Source organism: Somniosus microcephalus, chromosome 25 (genome assembly GCF_052327205.1).
Source record: "Somniosus microcephalus isolate GS21.2 chromosome 25, FLI_Smic_1.0, whole genome shotgun sequence".
NCBI classification, from domain to species: Eukaryota; Metazoa; Chordata; class Chondrichthyes; order Squaliformes; family Somniosidae; genus Somniosus; species Somniosus microcephalus.
In genome coordinates, this window is record NC_141011.1 from 12,264,536 (window position 1) to 12,283,551 (window position 19,016).

The 19,016-nt window shown below is 46.4% G+C and overlaps 1 protein-coding gene across 8 annotated transcripts in view; it reads right to left on the minus strand.

The window, feature by feature from the left end:
• Positions 1-19,016, minus strand: part of cep104 (centrosomal protein 104) — a 326,262-nt gene that overhangs the window by 114,261 nt on the left and 192,985 nt on the right. For all 8 annotated transcript variants that reach the window (XM_085966835.1, XM_085966834.1, XM_085966831.1 and 5 more), the window contains one exon: positions 1,002-1,038. In XM_085966835.1, coding sequence (XP_085822961.1) covers positions 1,002-1,038 — 37 coding nt within the window. The remainder of the gene's footprint in view (positions 1-1,001; positions 1,039-19,016) is intronic.

The window sequence follows — 19,016 nt, forward strand, 5'->3', positions numbered from 1 at the left end:
AGGTGTGGTCTCACCAGGGCCCTATATAATTGCAGTATGACGTCTTTACTCTTATACTGAAATCCTCTTGTAATAAAGGCCAACATACCATTTGCTTTCCTAATTGCTTGCTGTACCTGCATGTTAACCGTCAGTGATTTGTGTACAAGGACACCCAGGTCCCTCTGAACACCAACATTTTCCAATCTCTCACTATTTAAAAAATACTCTGTTTTTCTATTTTTCCTACCAAAGTGGATAACTTCACATTTCTCCACATGATATTCCATTTGCCATGTTCTTGCCCACTCACTTAGCTTGTCTATATCCCCTTGAAGCCTCCTTGCATCCTCCTCACAACTTACATTCCCACCCAGCTTTGTATCATCAGCAAACTTGGATATATTACATTTGGTCCCCTCATCCAAATCATTGATGTAGATTGTGAATAGCTGAGGCCCAAGCACTGATTTCCCTGTCATAAATCCATGTTGACTCTGCCCAATCCTATTATTATTTTCTAAGTGCCCTGTTACCACATCCTTAATAGTAGATTCTAGCATTTTCCCTACTACAGATGTCAGGCTAACTGGTCTGCAGTTCCCCATTTTCTCTCTTCCCTCCTTTCTTAAATAGTGGGGTTACATTTGCTTCCTTCCAATCCGCAAGAACTGTTGTAGAATCTATGGAATTTTGGAAGATGACAACCAATGCATCCACTATCTCTATAACCACCTCTTTCAAAACCCTAGGATGTAGACCATCAGGTCCAGGGGATTTATCGGCTTTCAGTCCCATTAATTTCACCAGTACTATTTTTTTTACTAATGCTAGTTTTTTTCAGTTCCCCGTTCTTGCGAGACCCTTGGTTCTCCACTCTTTCCGGGAAGTTTTTTGCGTCTTCTTCCATGAAGGCAGACACAAAGTATTTGTTTAATTTCTCTGCCATTTCCTTATTCCCCATATTCAAGTATTGCTCAACCACTCTTTCGCAAAAGAATAGGAAATAAATTCACACAAACCTGTTTTAGAAAGTTTGTTGTTTTCGGTGTCTTTCCCCTAAAAAAGAAAATAATTTAAACCTTTAGAATCCTTCTCACATGCATAATTATTGAGAAAGTGAATGCAGTTAGTTAACACACAGTTGCTCCAGCAGCACCAATAAAACCGCTGAACAATTTGACATGAAAATCAAAAAGAGATAACCTGAAACTACTGCACATTGGAATGGAGAACTGTGCCTTGCTGTTGGACAGTGTTTCACTAGATCTTTTTGTTCAAAAGGCAAAGGGAAAATATTTTTTTGAGGCCATTATCCATGGACCATATTTTCATTTTGGTGGATAGAATTTGTTTTTAATTCATTCTTGAGATGTGGCCAAGGCCAGCATTTATTGTCCACCCTTAGTTACCCGAGAAAAGTAGCTTGCTAGGCAACTTCAGAGTCATGTGGGTCAGAGTCACATAGGCAAGACAGTGTAGGGACGGTAGATTTCCTTCCCTGAAGGATAATGAACCAATTGGGTTTTCACAACAATCCAACAACTTTGTAGTCACTTTTATTTGGTACCAGCTTTTTATTTCCAGGTTTAAAAAAAAACACAAATTCAAATTCTCACACTGCCTTGGTGAGATTTGAACTCACTCTGTGGATTATAAGTCTAGGCCAATAGGTTACTGGTCCAGTAACATAGCCACACTACGTTACAGTGCCCATTAAATTCAACTATGACAGTTTGATATGCTTGACTTACTACAAATGACATTGTTAGGCAAAATCATTACATCAGTTTACAGCATATTTCTCAAAAATCATTGTGGATCTATAAGATACGCCAGTCTTTCTTAAACTGTGAGTCACAGCTGAGGATGAGGGGAAATTAAGTGAAAGGTGGTAGTGAAATTACCGCCAATCAGCATCTGAAATGGAATGCAATGCACCTGTATAGCGTTCCAGGTGTTAAAAAATTTGAAGCCGACATCTGCTGCCTGTTGTGGCCATCTCCTGTCTGATTCGCTCAGCTCACTGCTGCCTTTCACTGAACACTTGCTGCGGAGGAGGGAGCGGGTGCTACTGGCATTATTGTTTTATGGTTTGTTTAATTACCAGACAAAAGAAGAACACTACAGCACAATGACTGGGGGGCAACTCATTTCAGGTGTAAGATGGAGTTAAGAAAAGTTGTAGCCTCCCTCCAAGTGACATGTAACTAACAATTCCACAATATAAACAAAACAATGAAGCATTACGTTCTATGATAAATGCAAGTTTGTTCTTTCTTCATGAACATAGAAAAAAATCTTGACTAACTCACTACAAATCAGAGACAAGAAAATTGCAACCTTCTTTCATCAATCATAACATAATTTTAGCTATTTTACATTCTCCTGAAAGGTTGTCTTTTATGCATAAATGCAAAAACACTGCAGCTCTTGCATGCAAGGACGATCACAAATGTGTAAATCTGTATTTAGGCAGTTTAGTGAAAGTTGTGTACTAATTGTGTATTTCCTGTCAGTAAACCTCATGCCTTGTCGTCATTGTGGGGGTGGGGAAGAAGTGTGTGTTTAGAGAGCGAGAGAGGCGCATACAGCTGAGGATCCTCTGACTTACTGTGAGCAATGGCACAGGAGCTTTGCCAGTTAAAAGACTGCATTCTTGGGAAATTAACTGCAAAAAGGATTTCCCTTTCAAAGCTACAAAAAGGCAATTTGACCTGAGTGAAGCTCCTGATTTTGTGTTATTTCTACACAGCAGTCATAGGTAGTGGAGCCAGCCTCAATGAAGTCGGGAACCACTGAGCTAATTAATTTGTTTCTGTGTAAATAAAAAGGATGTTGGTGCTGTACAGAACACTTAACCTTTGATTACAAAAATAGATCTTTCCATGATTAGTTCGAGGAACATAGGAATAGCCAGACGAAAAAAGACCACAGTCCACGTGTTCGCCTTCTCCCACTCTGGTAGTGGCAGGACGTGACAATAATGGAGTTGCTGGCTAATCATGGTAGTCAACCTCCATCAATTAGTCTACAACAGACCCAGACACGAGGTCAGGAAACCCCCAATGGTGGAAAACTTTCAGAATAATAGGTGAAAAGTAACTTGTTCCTCCCAAGCTTTCTACACTTACCACACATCAGATCTCAAATTCTAGGTGTGAATGTTGGAACTATTTTAAAGCATCAAATGGGAACTGCTTTATTAAAAAAAAACTGAACAAAAGTACTAATGAAGAAATCGCCCCACTATAATTTAATCTGTAGAATCATTTTTTTGGATAATTTTACGTTGACAGTAAAGAAAAAGTGGGATATAATTGAAATTTCCTTCATTCGCTAATTTAAGAATCCTGCTTCTTGCCATGGAGGGAGTGCAGCGAAGATTCACCAGACTGATACCTGGGACGGCAGGAAAGATGTATGAGGAGAGATTGGGTCGATTGGGCTTATATTCGCTGGAGTTTAGAAGAATGAGAGGGGATCTCATTGAAACTTATAAAATTCTAACAGGACTAGACAGGCTGGATGCAGGAAGGATGTTCCCGATGGCCGGGGAGTCCAGAACCAGGGGTCACAGTCTAAAGATAAGGGGTAAGCCATTTAGGACAGAGATGAAGAGGAATTTCTTCACCCAGAGAGTGGTGAACCTGTGGAATTCTCTACCACAGAAGGCAGTTGAGGCCAATTTATTAAATAATATTCAAGAAGGAGTTGGATATATTTCTTAAGGCTAAAGGGATCAAGGGATATGGGGAGAAGGCAGGGACAGGGTACTGAATTTGGATGATTAGCCATGATCTAATTAAATGGTGGAGCAGGCTCGAGGGGCCGAATGGCCTACTCCTGCTCCTATCTTCTATGTTTCTATAATGATTAAGACGACTTGGCAACCTGAAATTGCATAAAGATGATTTTTTAGCTGGCACGTCTGTGGGGAATTAAATGCAAACATTAATGCAGGAGACATCGAGATTAACAAAGCACCACTGTGCCAATAATTACAGAACTTTTCTATTATGTAATGAGAAAGGATTAATTAGCAATCTTGTTATGTGAGGCTCCCTGGAGAGGAGCGACCATAATATGATAGAATTCTTCATTAAAATGGAGAGTGAAGTAGTTGATTCTGAGACTAGGGTCCTGAATTTAAATAAAGAAAACTACGATGGTATAGGCACGAGTTGGCTAGGATGGATTTGGGAACGTTACTTAAAGGGTTGACGGTGGATAGGCAATGGCAAACATTTAAAGATCGCATGGATGAACTACAGAATTTGTTCATCCCTGTTTGGCATAAAAATAAAACAAAAAAGGTGACTCAACCGTGGCTATCAAGGGAAATTAGGGATAGCATAAGATCCAAGGAGAGGACATATAAATTGGCTAGAAAAAGTAGTAAACCTGAGGATTGGGAGCAGTTTAGGATTCAGCAAAGGAGGACAAAGGGATTAATTAAGAGGGAGAAAATAGAGTATGAGAGTAAGCTTGTAGGGAACATAAAAACGGACTGTAAAAGCTTTTATAGATATGTGAAGAGAAAAAGATTGGTGAAGTCAAGCGTAGGTCCCTTGCAGTCAGAATCAGGGGAATTTATAATGGGGAACCGAGAACTGGCTGACCAATTAAATACATAGGCCTAGAAATTCAGTATCGCCACGTTTGGGGCGCTACAGCCGGGCGTTCGCTAAATTTAGCGGCCGGCACAACTTAGCGCCACCTTCGCCGAAATTGAGTTGCATCGCCCCAAGAGGTTGCTGCTGCGCTAAAGCAGGCGGTGCATGACTATCATAAGGCGCTAAACCGGCGAGCCGAGGCGCTACCACCGAGGGCAGGCGCAGCGAGTTATTGATTTTTTAAAAATTCATTGATGGGATGTGGGCGTCGCTGGCTGGCTAGGCCTGCATTTAGTGCCCATCCCTAATTGCCCTTGAGAAGATGGTGGTGAGCCGCCTTCTTGAACAGCTGCAGTCCATATGGTGTAGGTACACCCACAATGCTGTTAGGAAGGGAGTTCCAGGATTTTGGCCCAGCGACAGTGTAGGAACGGCGATACAGGTCCAAGTCAGGATGGTGTGTGGCTTGGAGGGGAACTTGTAGGTGGTGATGTTCCCATGCGTCTGCTGCCCTTGTCCTTCTAAGTGGTAGAGGTCGCGGGTTTGGAAGGTGCTGTTGAAGGAGCTTTGGCGAGTTGCTGCAGTGCATCTTGTAGATGGTACACACTGCAGCCACAGTGCGCCGGTGGTGGAGGGAGTGAATGTTGAAGGTGGTGGATGAATTCCCAGCCTCTGGCCTGCTCTTGTAGCCACAGTATTTATATGGCTGGTCCAGTTCAGTTTCTGATCAATGGTAACCCCTAGGATGTTGATAGTGGGGGATTCAGCGATGGTAATGCCATTGAATGTCAAGGGGAGACGGTTAGAGTCTCGCTTGTTGGAGATGGTCATTGCCTGGCACTTGTGTGGTGCAAATGTTACTTGCCACTTGTCAGCCCAAGTCTGAATGTTGTCCAGGTCTTGCTGCATATGGACACGGACTGCGTCAGTATCTGACGAGTCTCGAATGGTGCTGAACAGTGTGCAATCATCAGCGAACATCCCCACTTCTGACCTTATGATGGAGGGAAGGTCATTGATGAAACAGCTGAAGATGGTTGGGCCTAGGACACTGCCCTGAGGAACTCCTGCAGTGATGTTATGTGATTGAGATGAATGACCTCCAACAACCACAGCCAACTTCCTTTGTGCTAGGTATGATTCCAACCAATGGAGAGTTTTCCCCTTGATTCCCATTGACTTCAGTTTTGCTAGGGCTCCTTGATGCCACACTTGATCAAATGCTGCCTTGATGTCAAGGGCAGTCACTCTCACCTCACCTCTTGAGTTCAGCTCTTTTGTCCATGTTTGGACCAAGGCTGTAATGAGGTCAGGAGCTGAGTGGCCCTGGCGGAACCCAAACTGAGCGTCAGTTAGCAGGTTATTGCTGAGTAAGTGCCGCTTGATAGCACTGTCGACGACACCTTCCATCACTTTGCTGATGATTGAGAGTAGACTGATGGGACGGTAATTGGCCGGGTCGGATTTGTCCTGCTTTCTGTAGACAGGACATACTTGAAGGCAGACACGCTGGCGCCGGTCAGCTCTTAAAGGGGGAGGGTCAATTTGGATTGCACCCACGCCCTGCAGCCCTGAATCTAGGCCTAAACAGAGCCGCTTCAAGAACGCTACGCCCACGACTATGGAGAAGGCCAGGGAGCGAGCACAGCGCTTCAGCGAGGGTGCCCTGAAGCTTCTGGTTGGCGCAGTGGAGCGCAGGCGACCTGTCCTCTTCCCTGACAGTGGCAGGAGGCCGCTGCCCAGCGAGTACAGAAAAGCCTGGAGGGAGGTGGCAAACAGAGTGACCTCCAGCAGCTTGGTCCCCAGGACACCCACACAGTGCAGAAAAAAGTTCAACGACCTCACTCGGGTTGTCAGGGTGAGTACCCTTTCCAGTATCCTCTTCATCCCTGCATGGGCACCTCACTTTACGGCCAAAGGGTCCTGAAAGCCCCAATGCCCAGCCCTCATCCAACAGCTATGGGACTCTCTTGAAAATCACATGCACATTCACCACTTTACACACCGTCAGGGCTATTCGACCATGGGAGACAGTGCAGGCTAGATCAGGGCTCGACACTGTCAGGGCTATTCCACCATGGGAGACAGTGCAGGCAAGATGAGGGCTTGACACTGTCAGGGCTATTCCACCATGGGAGACAGTGCAGGCAAGATCAGGGCTTGACACTGTCAGGGCTATTCCACCATGGGAGACAGTGCAGGCAAGATCAGGGCTTGACACTGTACTCAGAGGCCGTCCTTTCTCTTGCAGGGCAAGCTGGCCCACAATCGGAGGCAGCAGCGACAAACCGGGGGAGGCCGCCCTGACCTTAAAGACCTGAGCGACCTGGAGCAGCGAGTGGAGCGGATGATGGGAGGCCGGCTGATTGGCCCCGTCGCCACTGGAGATGCCGACCCTGTTCTGGACAGCAATGGTAAGGTCATTACGGGGCAGCACGGTGGCATAGTGGTTAGCACTGTTGCCTCACAGCGCCAGAGACCCGGGTTCGAATCCGGCCTTGGGCGACTGTCTGTGTGGAGTTTGCACATTCTCCCCGTGTTTGCGTGGGTTTTCTCCGGGTGCTCCGCTTTCCTCCCACAGTCCAAAGATGTGCGGGTTAGGTTGATTTGCTATGATAAATTGACCCTTAGTGTTAGGGGGATTAAATACGTGGGGTTACAGGGATAGGGTGGGATATGTGTTGGTGTAGGGGTTACGGGGATCGGGTGGGATATGTGTCGGTGCAGGCTCGATGGGCCGAAATGGCCTCTATCTGCACTGTGGGGTTTCTGTGATTCTTTCTGTGATTACCTTTTTGACCTCTCTCTTTCCACTTGTGCCTCACACCAGCATCCTTTGCCACTCTCGAACCAATGCAGTGCATTGCAGCACTCATGCCTCCCTCGCTGCCGCCCTGTCCTCACTCTAAAGCAACTCCTGTGCCTCCCTGCTTTCAGATGCTGAATCGCCAGATGAGGAGGCGGGCCCTCAAGCTGGCACTGCGACTGATTCGGAATTCGAGGAGGAGGAAGAGGAAGCCGGCCCATCAGTGCCACCCTCAGCCGAGGCAGCCCATGGCCATGATGGGGACACGTCTTCCCTGGAGGGGAGCAGGGGGAGAAGGGTCTGATGACGGTGAAGCTCTGGGGTCCAGCGGGCTGCAGCAACGTGGGAGGGGTGGGGAAGCTCGGCGGCCTTCTCCCCGGAGGGTGAGTGCGGCCTCCAGTCCTGCTACGGTGAGCGCAGAGGAGGTGCGGCTTCTTGGTGAAATGGGCGCCCAGGCTGAGCGCAGGCACATTGAGCTCATGGCTGCAGTGGCAAGGATGCTTGACTCCATAGAATCACTGGCAGAGTGTTCAGGAATTCGGGGCAGCACAGGCCAGGAGTCTGCAGGACTTCGGGGCAGCACAGGCTAGGAGTCAGCAGGACTTCGCTGCATCACATGTGGCTTCCAGCCAAGTGCTTAGTTGTGCCATGCAATCACTGGCTGGTCTGATGCAGACACAGATCAGGGCCACACGGGAACTAACTGCTGCCACCCTCGCTGGATCGGCCAGGAATCGCCGGGGCCCTCGCCGCGCCGCAGCAGCCCAGCAGTCTGTGCTTCAGCAGATTGCTGCGCATGCTTCAGTGCTGGCCCATGCGAGTGCCAGTGTATCGGCCGACCAGGGAGTGCCTGTGCTCTGTCAGGTTGGCAGCATTCCTGCTGCCAACACTGTCACTCCTCCACTGCAGCTGCCACCACCCATAGGACAGACTGCTGCCGCCCAAGCAGAGTTGGAGTAGTCAGCAGCCGGGCCCTCCAGGCCCAGAGCTGGTCCAGGCCGTCCCCCAAGGGCATCTGCCGACTCACCATCTGACCCTCAGCAGCCTTCCCCCAGCCTTGCTGCAGCCACTGGGGTCCCATTGAGGAGGAGCTGCAGGGCGGGAAGGGGCAAATCGCGCAACCGAGGCGGATCACCCTCGCAGGCGAAAAAGTAGGTGTGGCAAAATGTTTTTTTTTATATGAAGGCCGAGAATGTTGTTTGTTTTTTATATGAAGGCCGAGAATGTTGTGTTTGTTTTTTATATGAAGGCCAAGGATCATGGTCATTTTTGTTTCACTGTTTTTTTCATTTGCTCCAGGTTGTGAGAGCCAGTTATGTGTCTGACTGTTTTTTGGGGGGTTTCTCTGTATTTGTTTCTCATGCGGGAAGGGCACAGCGTTTGGAAAATAAAAAATTGTCTTTATTCAGATTGTCCATGTTTGCACTTTGAACTATTTGTTGCCTTGACCGGCTGAGGGTTTGCAGAGCGGCTCCATTCATGTTCTTTCAATGGCACAAGCCATTCCCTGAGAGGGGACCTAGAAGCGAATTGCAATAATCCGCCGATGGACGGCCCTTGCACTTTGTGCCTCCCTCCCGTCTTGGTGCTCCTCCTCCTCCTCCTCTGGTGGTCCTCCAATGTCTGCTGGCAGTGGCTGAGTCCTGAGGATAGCCAGGTTGTGCAGCATGCAGCACACTACAACGAAATGGAAGACTCGCTCAGGCGAGTACTGTAGGGCTCCTCCGGAATGGTCCAGACAGCGGAACCGTTGCTTGAGCACGCCGATTGTGTGCTCAATGATGTTCCTGGTCGCTTGATGGCTGTCATTGTATCGTTCTTCAGCAGGGGTGCTGGGCACACGGAGCGGGGTCATCAGCCAGGTGCACAAAGGATAGCCCTTGTCCCCAACAAGCCAGCCTCCTGGGTGAGCTGGGGCTTCGAAAATGTCTGCCACAGAACTCTGGCGCAGGATGAAGGCATCGTGGCTGCTGCCTGGAAAGCGGGCATTGACAGCTAGTATGAGCTGCCTGTGATCACACACCAACTGGACGTTGAGCGAATGGTAGCCCTTCCGGTTGCGGTAATCCTCGGCATTCTGTAGAGTTGCCCGCAAAGCCACATGCGTGCAGTCAATGGCGCCCTGGACCATGGGGAAGCCCGCTATTCTTGCAAATCCCATTGCACGCTCTTGCTGCTTGTCCGGGGTCATGGGGAAGATGTACTGACGTCTCCTTCTGAAAAGGGCATTCGTCACCTGGCGGATGCAGCAATGTACCGCGAACTGGGAGGTATTGGCAATGTCCCCAGTAGCGGATTGGAAGGAGCCGGTGGCATAGAAATTGAGAGCCACTGTCACCTTCACTGCCACCGACAGAGACGTCCTGCTCCTGAGCTGTGGCTGCAGATCTCTCTGAAGCAGGTGGCAGGTCTCAGTGACCACCTCCCTTCTGAATCGCATCCTCCGAACACACTGCTCCTCAGACATGTTGAGATATGAGAACTGCTGGCAGTATACCCTGGGTGGGTAAGGCCTCCTGTGCCGACGCCTGTTGGCCCTTCTCCGTCTGGCCATGACTGGCACTCTCTCTCGGCGTCTCTGAGCCCCTTGAATGCAATGCAGAAACCCAACGTTTCCACCCATTGCAGCCCCCATTATATGTGGCGACTCAAGGCTATGGCACTGAAAGTTAAATCCAAGTGCAAAGCTCTGGCCTGAAGCCAGAAGTACCTGTGCGAGCGCTGAGTCAAAGCAGAAAGCTCTCTCCCTTTGTCTCTCTCCAAATCTCTCTCTCTCACACAGGAGTGGAACAAAATGGCTGCCACAAAGAATGCAGGAAGAGTCCCCTTTAAATAGCGCCCCCCCCGCGCCCCACAGTGACTGGGAACCGTTCCACTCAACCAGTCGCTGGGGGCGCCAGGTGTACAGAAGGGGGGTGCCACTGAAGTTCCGGTTCGGGGCGCACCAAGGGCGTTGCACCATGAAATGATGTCAGGATCTGCACGCGCAGCTGAGCAGGCGCTGCAGTTTTGCGCCGCCGCTAAGTCTTGACTGAAGTTCGCGAGAGGCGCAGGTTGCGCTGCGCCCGGGCGCTAGCCGCTTCGCGCCCCACTTCTCCTCCTCCTAAGGCGCTAGCGGCTGGTGCTAACAACTGAATTTCTGGGCCATATTTTGGTTCTGTCTTCACAAAGGAGGACACAAATAACCTCCCAGAGATGTCGGGGAACATAGGGTCTAATGAGAGGGAGGAACTGAATGAAATCAGTATTTGTATTGAAATGGTGTTCGGGAAATTGACGGGATTGAAGGCCGATAAATCCCCAGGGCCTGATAATCTTCATCCTAGGTTACTTAAGGAAGTGGCCCTAGAAATAGTAGATGCATTGCTGGTCATCTTCCAAAATTCTATAGACTCTGGAACAGTTCTCATGGATTGGAGGGTAGCTAATGTTACCCCACTATTCAAAAAAGGTGGTAGAGAGAAAACGGGGAATTACAGACCGGTAAGCCGGACATCTGTAGTGGGGAAAATGCTAGAGTCCATTATAAAAGATGTAATAGCAGAGCACTTGGAAAACAGTGACAGGATCAGACAAAGTCAACATGGATTTACAAAAGGTAAATCGTGCTTGACTAATCTACTGGAATTTTTTGAGGATGTAACTGGTAGAATAGATAAGGGAGAACCAGTGGATGTGGTGTATTTGGACTTTCAGAAGGCTTTCGATAAGGTCCCGCATAAGAGACTAGCGTGCAAAGTTAAAGCACATGGGATTGGGGGTAAGGTACTGTCCTGGATAGAGAACTGGTTGGCAGACAGGAAACAAAGAGTTGGAATAAACGTGTCTTTTTCCGAGTGGCAGGCAGTGACTAGTGGGGTAGCGCAGGGATCGGTGCTAGGACCCCAGCCATTCACAATATATATAAATGATCTAGACGAGGGAACTAGATGTAATATCTCCAAGTTTGCAGATGACACAAAGCTGGGTGGGCGTGTGTGCTGTGAGGAGGATGCAGAGAAACTCCAGTACAATTTGGACAGGTTGGGTGATTGGACAGATGCATGGCAAATGCAGTATAATGTGGATAAATGCGAGGTTATCCACTTCGGTGGCAAAAACAGGAAAGCAGATTATTATCTGAACGGCAATAGATTGGGAAAAGGGGAAGTGCAACGAGACCTGGGTGTCCTTGTGCACCAGTCGCTGAAGGTAGTAAGCATGCAGGTGCAGCAGGCGGTTAAGGCGGCAAATGGTATGTTGGCCTTCATAGCGAGAGGATTTGAGTACAGGAGCAAGGATGTCTTGCTGCAGTTGTACAGGGCCTTGGTGAGACCACACCTTGAGTATTGTGTGCAGTTTTGGTCGCCTTATCTGAGGAAGGATGTTCTTGCCATGGAAAGAGTGCAGCGAAGATTCACCAGACTGATACCTGGGATGGCAGGAAAGATGTATGAGGAGAGATTTGGTCGATTGGGCTTATATTCGCTTGAGTTTAGAAGAATGAGAGGGGATCTCATTGAAACGTATAAAATTCTAACAGAACTAGACAGACTAGATGCAGAAAGGATGTTCCCGATGGCGGGGGAGTCCAGAACCAGGGGTCACAGTCTAAGGATAAGGGGTAAGCCATTTAGGACAGAGATGAGGAGGAATTTCTTCACCCAGAGAGTGGTGAACCTGTGGAATTCTCTGCCACACAGGGCAGTTGAGGCCAATTCATTAAATATATTCAAGAAGGAGTTGGATATATTTCTTGAGGCTAAAGTGATCAAGGGATATGGGGAGAAAGCAGGGACAGGGTACTGAATTTGGATGATCAGCCATGATCTCATTAAATGGTGGAGCGGGCTCGAGGGGCCGAATGGCCTACTCCTGCTCTTATCTTCTATGATTCTTCAACTAACTTCTTTTTGAAGTCGACAAAGTTCACTGTGAAGAGCATTTGTGGCGCAGGAGCAAAATACTCTTCCTTTACAAAATAATAGGGGAACATTGGTCTTCACGCTCTGGCCTCCTATTCAATCCCAACCTCTGCCAGACCATTGGTGCAGCACTTTAAGCTGCCTTTTACTCAAGAGACTTCCTCCCTATACATTTCCACCTCACTACTTCTCCCTCCTCTTTTGGAAACCTTCTTAAGACTCATCTTTGCGCCCAGGCCTTCAATCATCCTTCCTAAGCTCAGGGTTCCTACTACTACTCTGAAAGGTCACTTGGGAAGTTTTGTATGTTAAAGGTGATCTGTAGTGTAAATTCAGGGATTTTATTTCTTAGCATTGGTTTTTCTCATATTTCCTTCAACTTAATTGTAATTTTTACATTACTAGATTTTAAAATTCTCACCCGTGTTTAAAAATCCCTCCAAGGCTTGGCTCCTCCCCATCTCTAACCCCCTCCAGACCATTCAAACACTCCACTCCTCTAACTCTTGTGCAACCCCCTCCCTGTGCCCTACCACTGGCAACAGTGTTCTTTACCCATCTGGGCCCCACATTGTGGAACTCCCTCCCTATACCCCTCTGCCTCTACAGCACCCTCTCCTCAAGACCCACCTCATCGACCAAGCTTTTGACTACCCCATCTAATAGTTCCTTCTTTGGCTCGATGTCCATTTTTCTTTATGCCCGTGAAGCGCTTTGAGATTTATTTTTTTAAACATTAAAAGGTGCTATATAAATCATCCAATATGGAAATTGTTGGTCATGTCAGGAAAATAAAATTCATCCTACCATATGCAATAGTGAGTCGAGCTATGGATATTATAGTTATGGCTGTCTCATTATCTGAAAAACTGCAATGATATGACCAAGCTCATTACAGTGTGGTTACAAATGGTTGGCATACAGTACAGCATCCACAAAGAGTGTAACCTTTAGCTCTGGATCAATGAGCAAAAAATAGGCAGAGTCTAGCAGAATAAATTTAACTGATTCCTAAAAATATAGTCTCCGTGTGAAATAATTATAATACTAGAATAGAATCACTTCATGCATTGGGAGTTTCAATTGTACTCCTGAGAAATCATAATTGATAGCAAATTATCATTTGTGTTCCCTAATGACATTCCTGAGTGATTCAAAGTAAGAGTAGACAGTAGCTAGAAGAGACCTGATGTCAAGGGATGCGACTCATTACCTAGCCAATTTCAAATGAGTTTTGCAATCTGCATAAGTGTCAAATTGTAAACATATCTTTCAGGGCCTGGCATGGTATTGAGCTACACAGATTACGCAGGTTGCAAGTTTCATGCCTGGCCTGTGAATCAACAGATGTCAGCTGGGGCAGCGGTGAAGGCACTATAACCATGCTCAGTGCCTCCAGGTTAGAGAGGGGAAAATCATCTAGGATTTCTGCTCCTGACCGCTATCTCGTAGCACCAGGCATAAAATGTCACAGTGGATATTAGATGAGTGCAGGGCCAGGCTTAACTGTGACTGCCCCATGTTTGACACGAGGGCCACTTGAATGAAGTACAGTACTGGAAAACTGCTGGCACCTGTGAAACCGCATCCCAGCACCTTCAAGACAGGCAGAAAACAGTAGGAAAATGAGCAGATGGAGCTGTGCTTCATTTTGAGAGTCAGAATTTTCAAAATAGGTTATGTTGTTAAACCAAAACCGGTGAACGGCCACTTAGGGTAAGAAGGAATGAGTATGTAAGAGCAGAAAGTTTAATCAAGAAGAAATGCAGGCCTTGCAAAAGACAGTTGAGTGTGAGTCTGCTTGGACTCAAGAGATTGCGGTTCGCCTAAACATTACCTCATGTAACATTCAGAGGCAGAAAGCCAAATAATGAGGGAGAAGTCTGGCAGCGAGCAAAGCCTGGTCTGTGGAGCACAGAGCTTTATTGTAGTTTAGTTTGAAGGAACAGATTGGGTTGAAGACTGAAGCGGGAAATAAAAATAATGCTGAGTTTAATCAGTAAGGCAAAGGTAAAGTGGTGGATTGGTCCAGGAAGCTGGGAAAGAGAAAAAAAGGCCGTCAGATACAGAAGCGAATTCATTCTTTATGGAGTCTTTTAATAATATATATTTATTTTTCATGCAGCAACAGCATGCATGTGTAACACAACAAGTGGTGCAGAAATGAGGAAAGTGAAGTTCAGAGGCTCGGGCCAGGGGATTCCTTTGCCCACATTACCCTGCCCCATAAAGCTAAACCCAGTATCCCTACTTGTACATTTCACAGTTTGTGTATGGACAATATGCTGCTCATTACCCACTAGCGAGTCTATGCCCTTATCATTTAAAGTCCAACAGGGTCCTCAATGCACAGAATGACAGTTTTCCACAGTGTGCAATGTGTGTCTGTCTAGAGAAGGCATTTTCTCTACAGGAAATTACACCCCTATTGCCGTGACATCAGACCTCTAATGGCAGGCGGATGTGGTCTTGGTATTAATCAGAAACTGACTGATGTAGGAAGATTTGCTCAGCCCACGGTCAACCATACAAGTTCCTCTTTGTTAGCCATGACACATGAAAAGAAATAAAGTATCAAAGGCTAAAAAAATGTTGGTTGAGGAGCGATTATTGGCATGCAGAATTATCATCTTCAAGGGTAGACAAGCCTACTGAATTGCTCTGAAGGTAGTAGTATAGATACCATTATCTCGCACTCACACTCACCCCTCTTTAATATCTTTCTCTGAAGATATTCTGGTTACAGCTACCAAGGCAGCTAGCTCAGTTGGTAAAGTCAATGCCTAACTGAGGCATACAGCCCAGAAGGGTTCTGGTTCATTTCCCAGTCTATCAAATTAACTAATCTCAGGTGGGATGTTTGTAGGGCCACTTAAGGGACTGCTGGAGGCTGCTCCGAAAACACCGCAGGCACGTTGTTTTAACAATTTTACTACACCCCCTACCTGCCCCTCCTTTAATTCATTGGACCGGAATTTACGGTGCGCCGGTGGTGGAGGGGGTGAATGTTTAAGGTGCTGAATGGGGTGCCAATCAAGCGGGCTGCTTTGTCCTAGATGGTGTCGAGCTTCTTGAGTGTTGTTGGAGCTGGACTCATCCAGGCAAATGGAGAGTATTCCATCGCACTCCTGATTAGTGCCCTGTAGATGGTGGTCTTGACGTCATTCTTAAGATGGTGGAAAGGCTTTGGGTAGTCAGGAGGTGAGACACTCGCCGCAGAATACCCAGCCTCGGACCTGTTCTTGCAGCCACAGTATTTATGTGGCTGGTCCAGTTAAGTTTCTGGTCAATGGTGACCCCAGGATGTTGATGGTGGGGGATTCGGCGATGGTAATGCCATTGAATGTCAAGGTGTGGTGGTTAGACTCACGCTTGTTGTCGATAGTCATTGCCTGGCCCTTCTGTGGCGCGAATGTTACCTGCCACATATCAGCCCAAGCCTGAACGTCGTCCAGGTCTTGTTGCATGCGGGCATGAACCGCTTCATTATCTGAGAATTTGCGAATGGCGCTGAATACTGTGCAGTCATCAGTGAACATCCCCATTTCTGACCTTATGTTGGAGGGATGGTCATTGATGAAGCAGCTGAAGATGGTTGGGCCTAGGACACTGCCCTGAGGAACTGCTGCAGCGATGTCCTGGGGCTGTGATGAGTGACCTTCAACCACCACAACCTTCTAACCACCGCATCTTGACATTCAACGGCATTACCATCGCCGAATCCTCCACCATCAACATCCGGGGGATCACCATTGACCAGAAACTTAACTGGACCAGCCACATAAATACTGTGACAACAAGAGCAGGTCAGAGGCTGGGTATTCTGCGGCGAGTGTCTCACCTGCTGACTCCCCAAAGCCTTTCCACCATCTACAAGGCACAAGTAAGGAGCGTGACGGCATACTCTCAACTTGCTCCAATAACACTCAAGCAGCTCGACTCCATCCAGGACAAAGCAGCCCGCTTGATTGGCACCCCATCCACCACCTTAAACATTCACTCCCTCCACCACCGGCGTACCGTGGCTGCAGTGTATACCATCTACAAGATGCACTGCAGCAACTCGCCAAGGCTTCTTCGGCAGCACCTCCCAAACCCACGACCTCTTCCACCTAGAAGGACAAGGGCAGCAGGCGCATGGGAACACCAACTCCAAGTTCCCCTTCAAGTCACACACCATCCTGACTTAGAAGTATATCGCCGATCCTTCATTGTCACTGGGTCAAAATCCTGGAACTCCCTCCCTAACAGCACTGTGGGAGTACCTTCACCACACAGACTGCAGCAGTTCAAGGCGGCGGCTCACCACCACCTTCTCAAGGGCAATTAGGGATGGGCAATAAATGCTGGCCACAACCCATAAACAAATTTTTTAAAATGACAGAAAATATCACTGAACCAACCACATGTGGGCTGAAACTAAACATACTGAAAAGGGTTGAGAGGTTAAATAGAGAAAGATTATTTCCATTGATTGAAGATCGACTACTTCCATTTCTGTGCGTTTCTTCTGTAGATAAAGAGCTATCGTCTTTTCATGTGCCTGGGCTTTTAGCCCCTTCCCCTCCCACGCCACCATTCTCCTTCCTTCATTCAAGTTGAACTGTACAAATGCTACATAAAATGTCTGTCCCCAGGTAGCAGCACCGTAAGTGTAAAGCAGGGTAATGAAGGCTTCCTGAAAATGTCAAGTGTGTAGGTATCTCCATTCATAACAGTTGGGGCAATTTGATAGACCTTACCCTTTAAGGCACTCTTTTGTGTTAAGAGTTCCAAATGTCAAATCTAAAATTCACATTCCAAGCCAAATTCTCCCAAATTATACTGCCAGTATTGTAGAAAAGACAAAGTACGTAAATGGAATTCTCTAACCTGTATTTAACTTTTCAGTGTAATTATTATAAACAATTCATTTTAAAGTTTAAATTCCATTAAGAAGTTTTTATTCAGAATCTATATTTATACACTAGTATATATAATGTTTTTAACCTCCCCCACGGGAACAACAGTGACGGTGCTTGGTGCTATATCGTGCAAGGACAACAGAATTGTTCCACAGAATAATTCCCAATGTCATGGAGGAAAGAGAAAATGGCAGTGTGTGCAGCATAATCTCTTGAAGGGGAAAGGAAGTCAAGGAGGAGTATTTTTCATTCCAAGTGCTGCCCCATTCTGCAAAAGTTACATTTCCAAAAATATGAATTCTGCTGCTGGGCCACTCCACGATTACCGAGCAGCCCCAGTGAAATCAGTGAGCGGTTGTGACTGTGTTAATGAGCAGAGAGAAAACAATGCCCGACAAGGTCTCTGCAGGTGAAGATGTGACAGCTATCAAACCATAAAGGACAATTATCTGACTGCATATTTTTAAATAATTAATGGGAAAGTGCTTTGATCAGAAAAAAAACTCATCCCTAGACTTTTCTTCCCATTCCATCCGTCACCAGCAACTGCATTTCAAAAAAATTCTACACCAACTTCTTTCTGTAGGCGTTTACAAATATTTGCGCATCAATACCTCCAGATATCAATTCGCTTTTACAGTTAGAATATTAAAGCTTCTCGAGGTCTGTCACGTCCTGGTGGAATTAGATGCTTAAATAGTCAGTGGAAAAGTTTGCTCGTCTCACCTTCTGTTTGCGAAATTTAATTCTGCTTCTGCTGCATTTTTATGTAAACTTGCAAATGAATACAATGCTATCAGATCAGTTACATCAGGGAATTATAGGTAATTGCCAACTTGCACATTATTAATGTGGGACTGGAGTGAAATTAATTAAGAAACATCAGTCAAAGATGAATTTGATATTAGGTTTGAGAGGTGCGGGGGTGGGGGTAGAGAGTCACGAACCAAGGTTTTAAATTTAGGCACGGCTGACTTTGGAAGGATGAGGCAGCAACCGACCACAGTAGGCTGGGCTGAACTGTTAACAGATAAAAATACAGATTAACAGGGGGAGGTGTTCACAGAAGCATTTGGTTCAATAAAAGACTCGTACATTCCCCTAAATAGCAAAAGTTCTACTTACGTAATTAAACAACCCTGGTCAACAAAAGAGGTGAGAGATAGTATAAAACTGAAGTAAAATGCTTATACAAAGGCAAAGAACAGTGGATATCCCAGAGACTGGGAGAGATATAAAGGCAGTCAAGGGATACAAAGAAAGTAGTTAGAGCTGCAAAAAAGGGAATACGAGAAAAAACTTGAGTTATCAAGGACAAAACTAAAGTTTTTTACAAGTATATTAAAATAAAGAGGGTGGCTAAGAAAAAATCGGTCCCTTAAAGACAGATGAAAGTGATAATGTAATTGGAAATTAGGAAATGGCAGATTTGCTAAATACTTATTTTGTATTGGTCTTCAGTATAGAAGAGGATAAACTACCAGAGAAATGAGGAAAACAAACTAAATCAAGGAGAGGAATTTACTAGATTTAATGCAAGTTTAAAAAATGGTAAAGGAAAAAATAATGAGACTAAAGATAGATAAATCACCAGGACCTGATGGTATCCACCTCAGGGTATTAAAAGGAGATGAGAAAATTGTAGATGCTCTAGTCATGATCTTCTAAACTCTCTTGATTCGGGAATTGTCTCCTTGGATTGGAAAATGACCAATGTCACTCCATTACAGGAAACTCTCGTTTAAACGGCACCTAAATATCCGGAATTCTCTATTAACCGGCAAAATTCTCACTCCGAAAACAACAC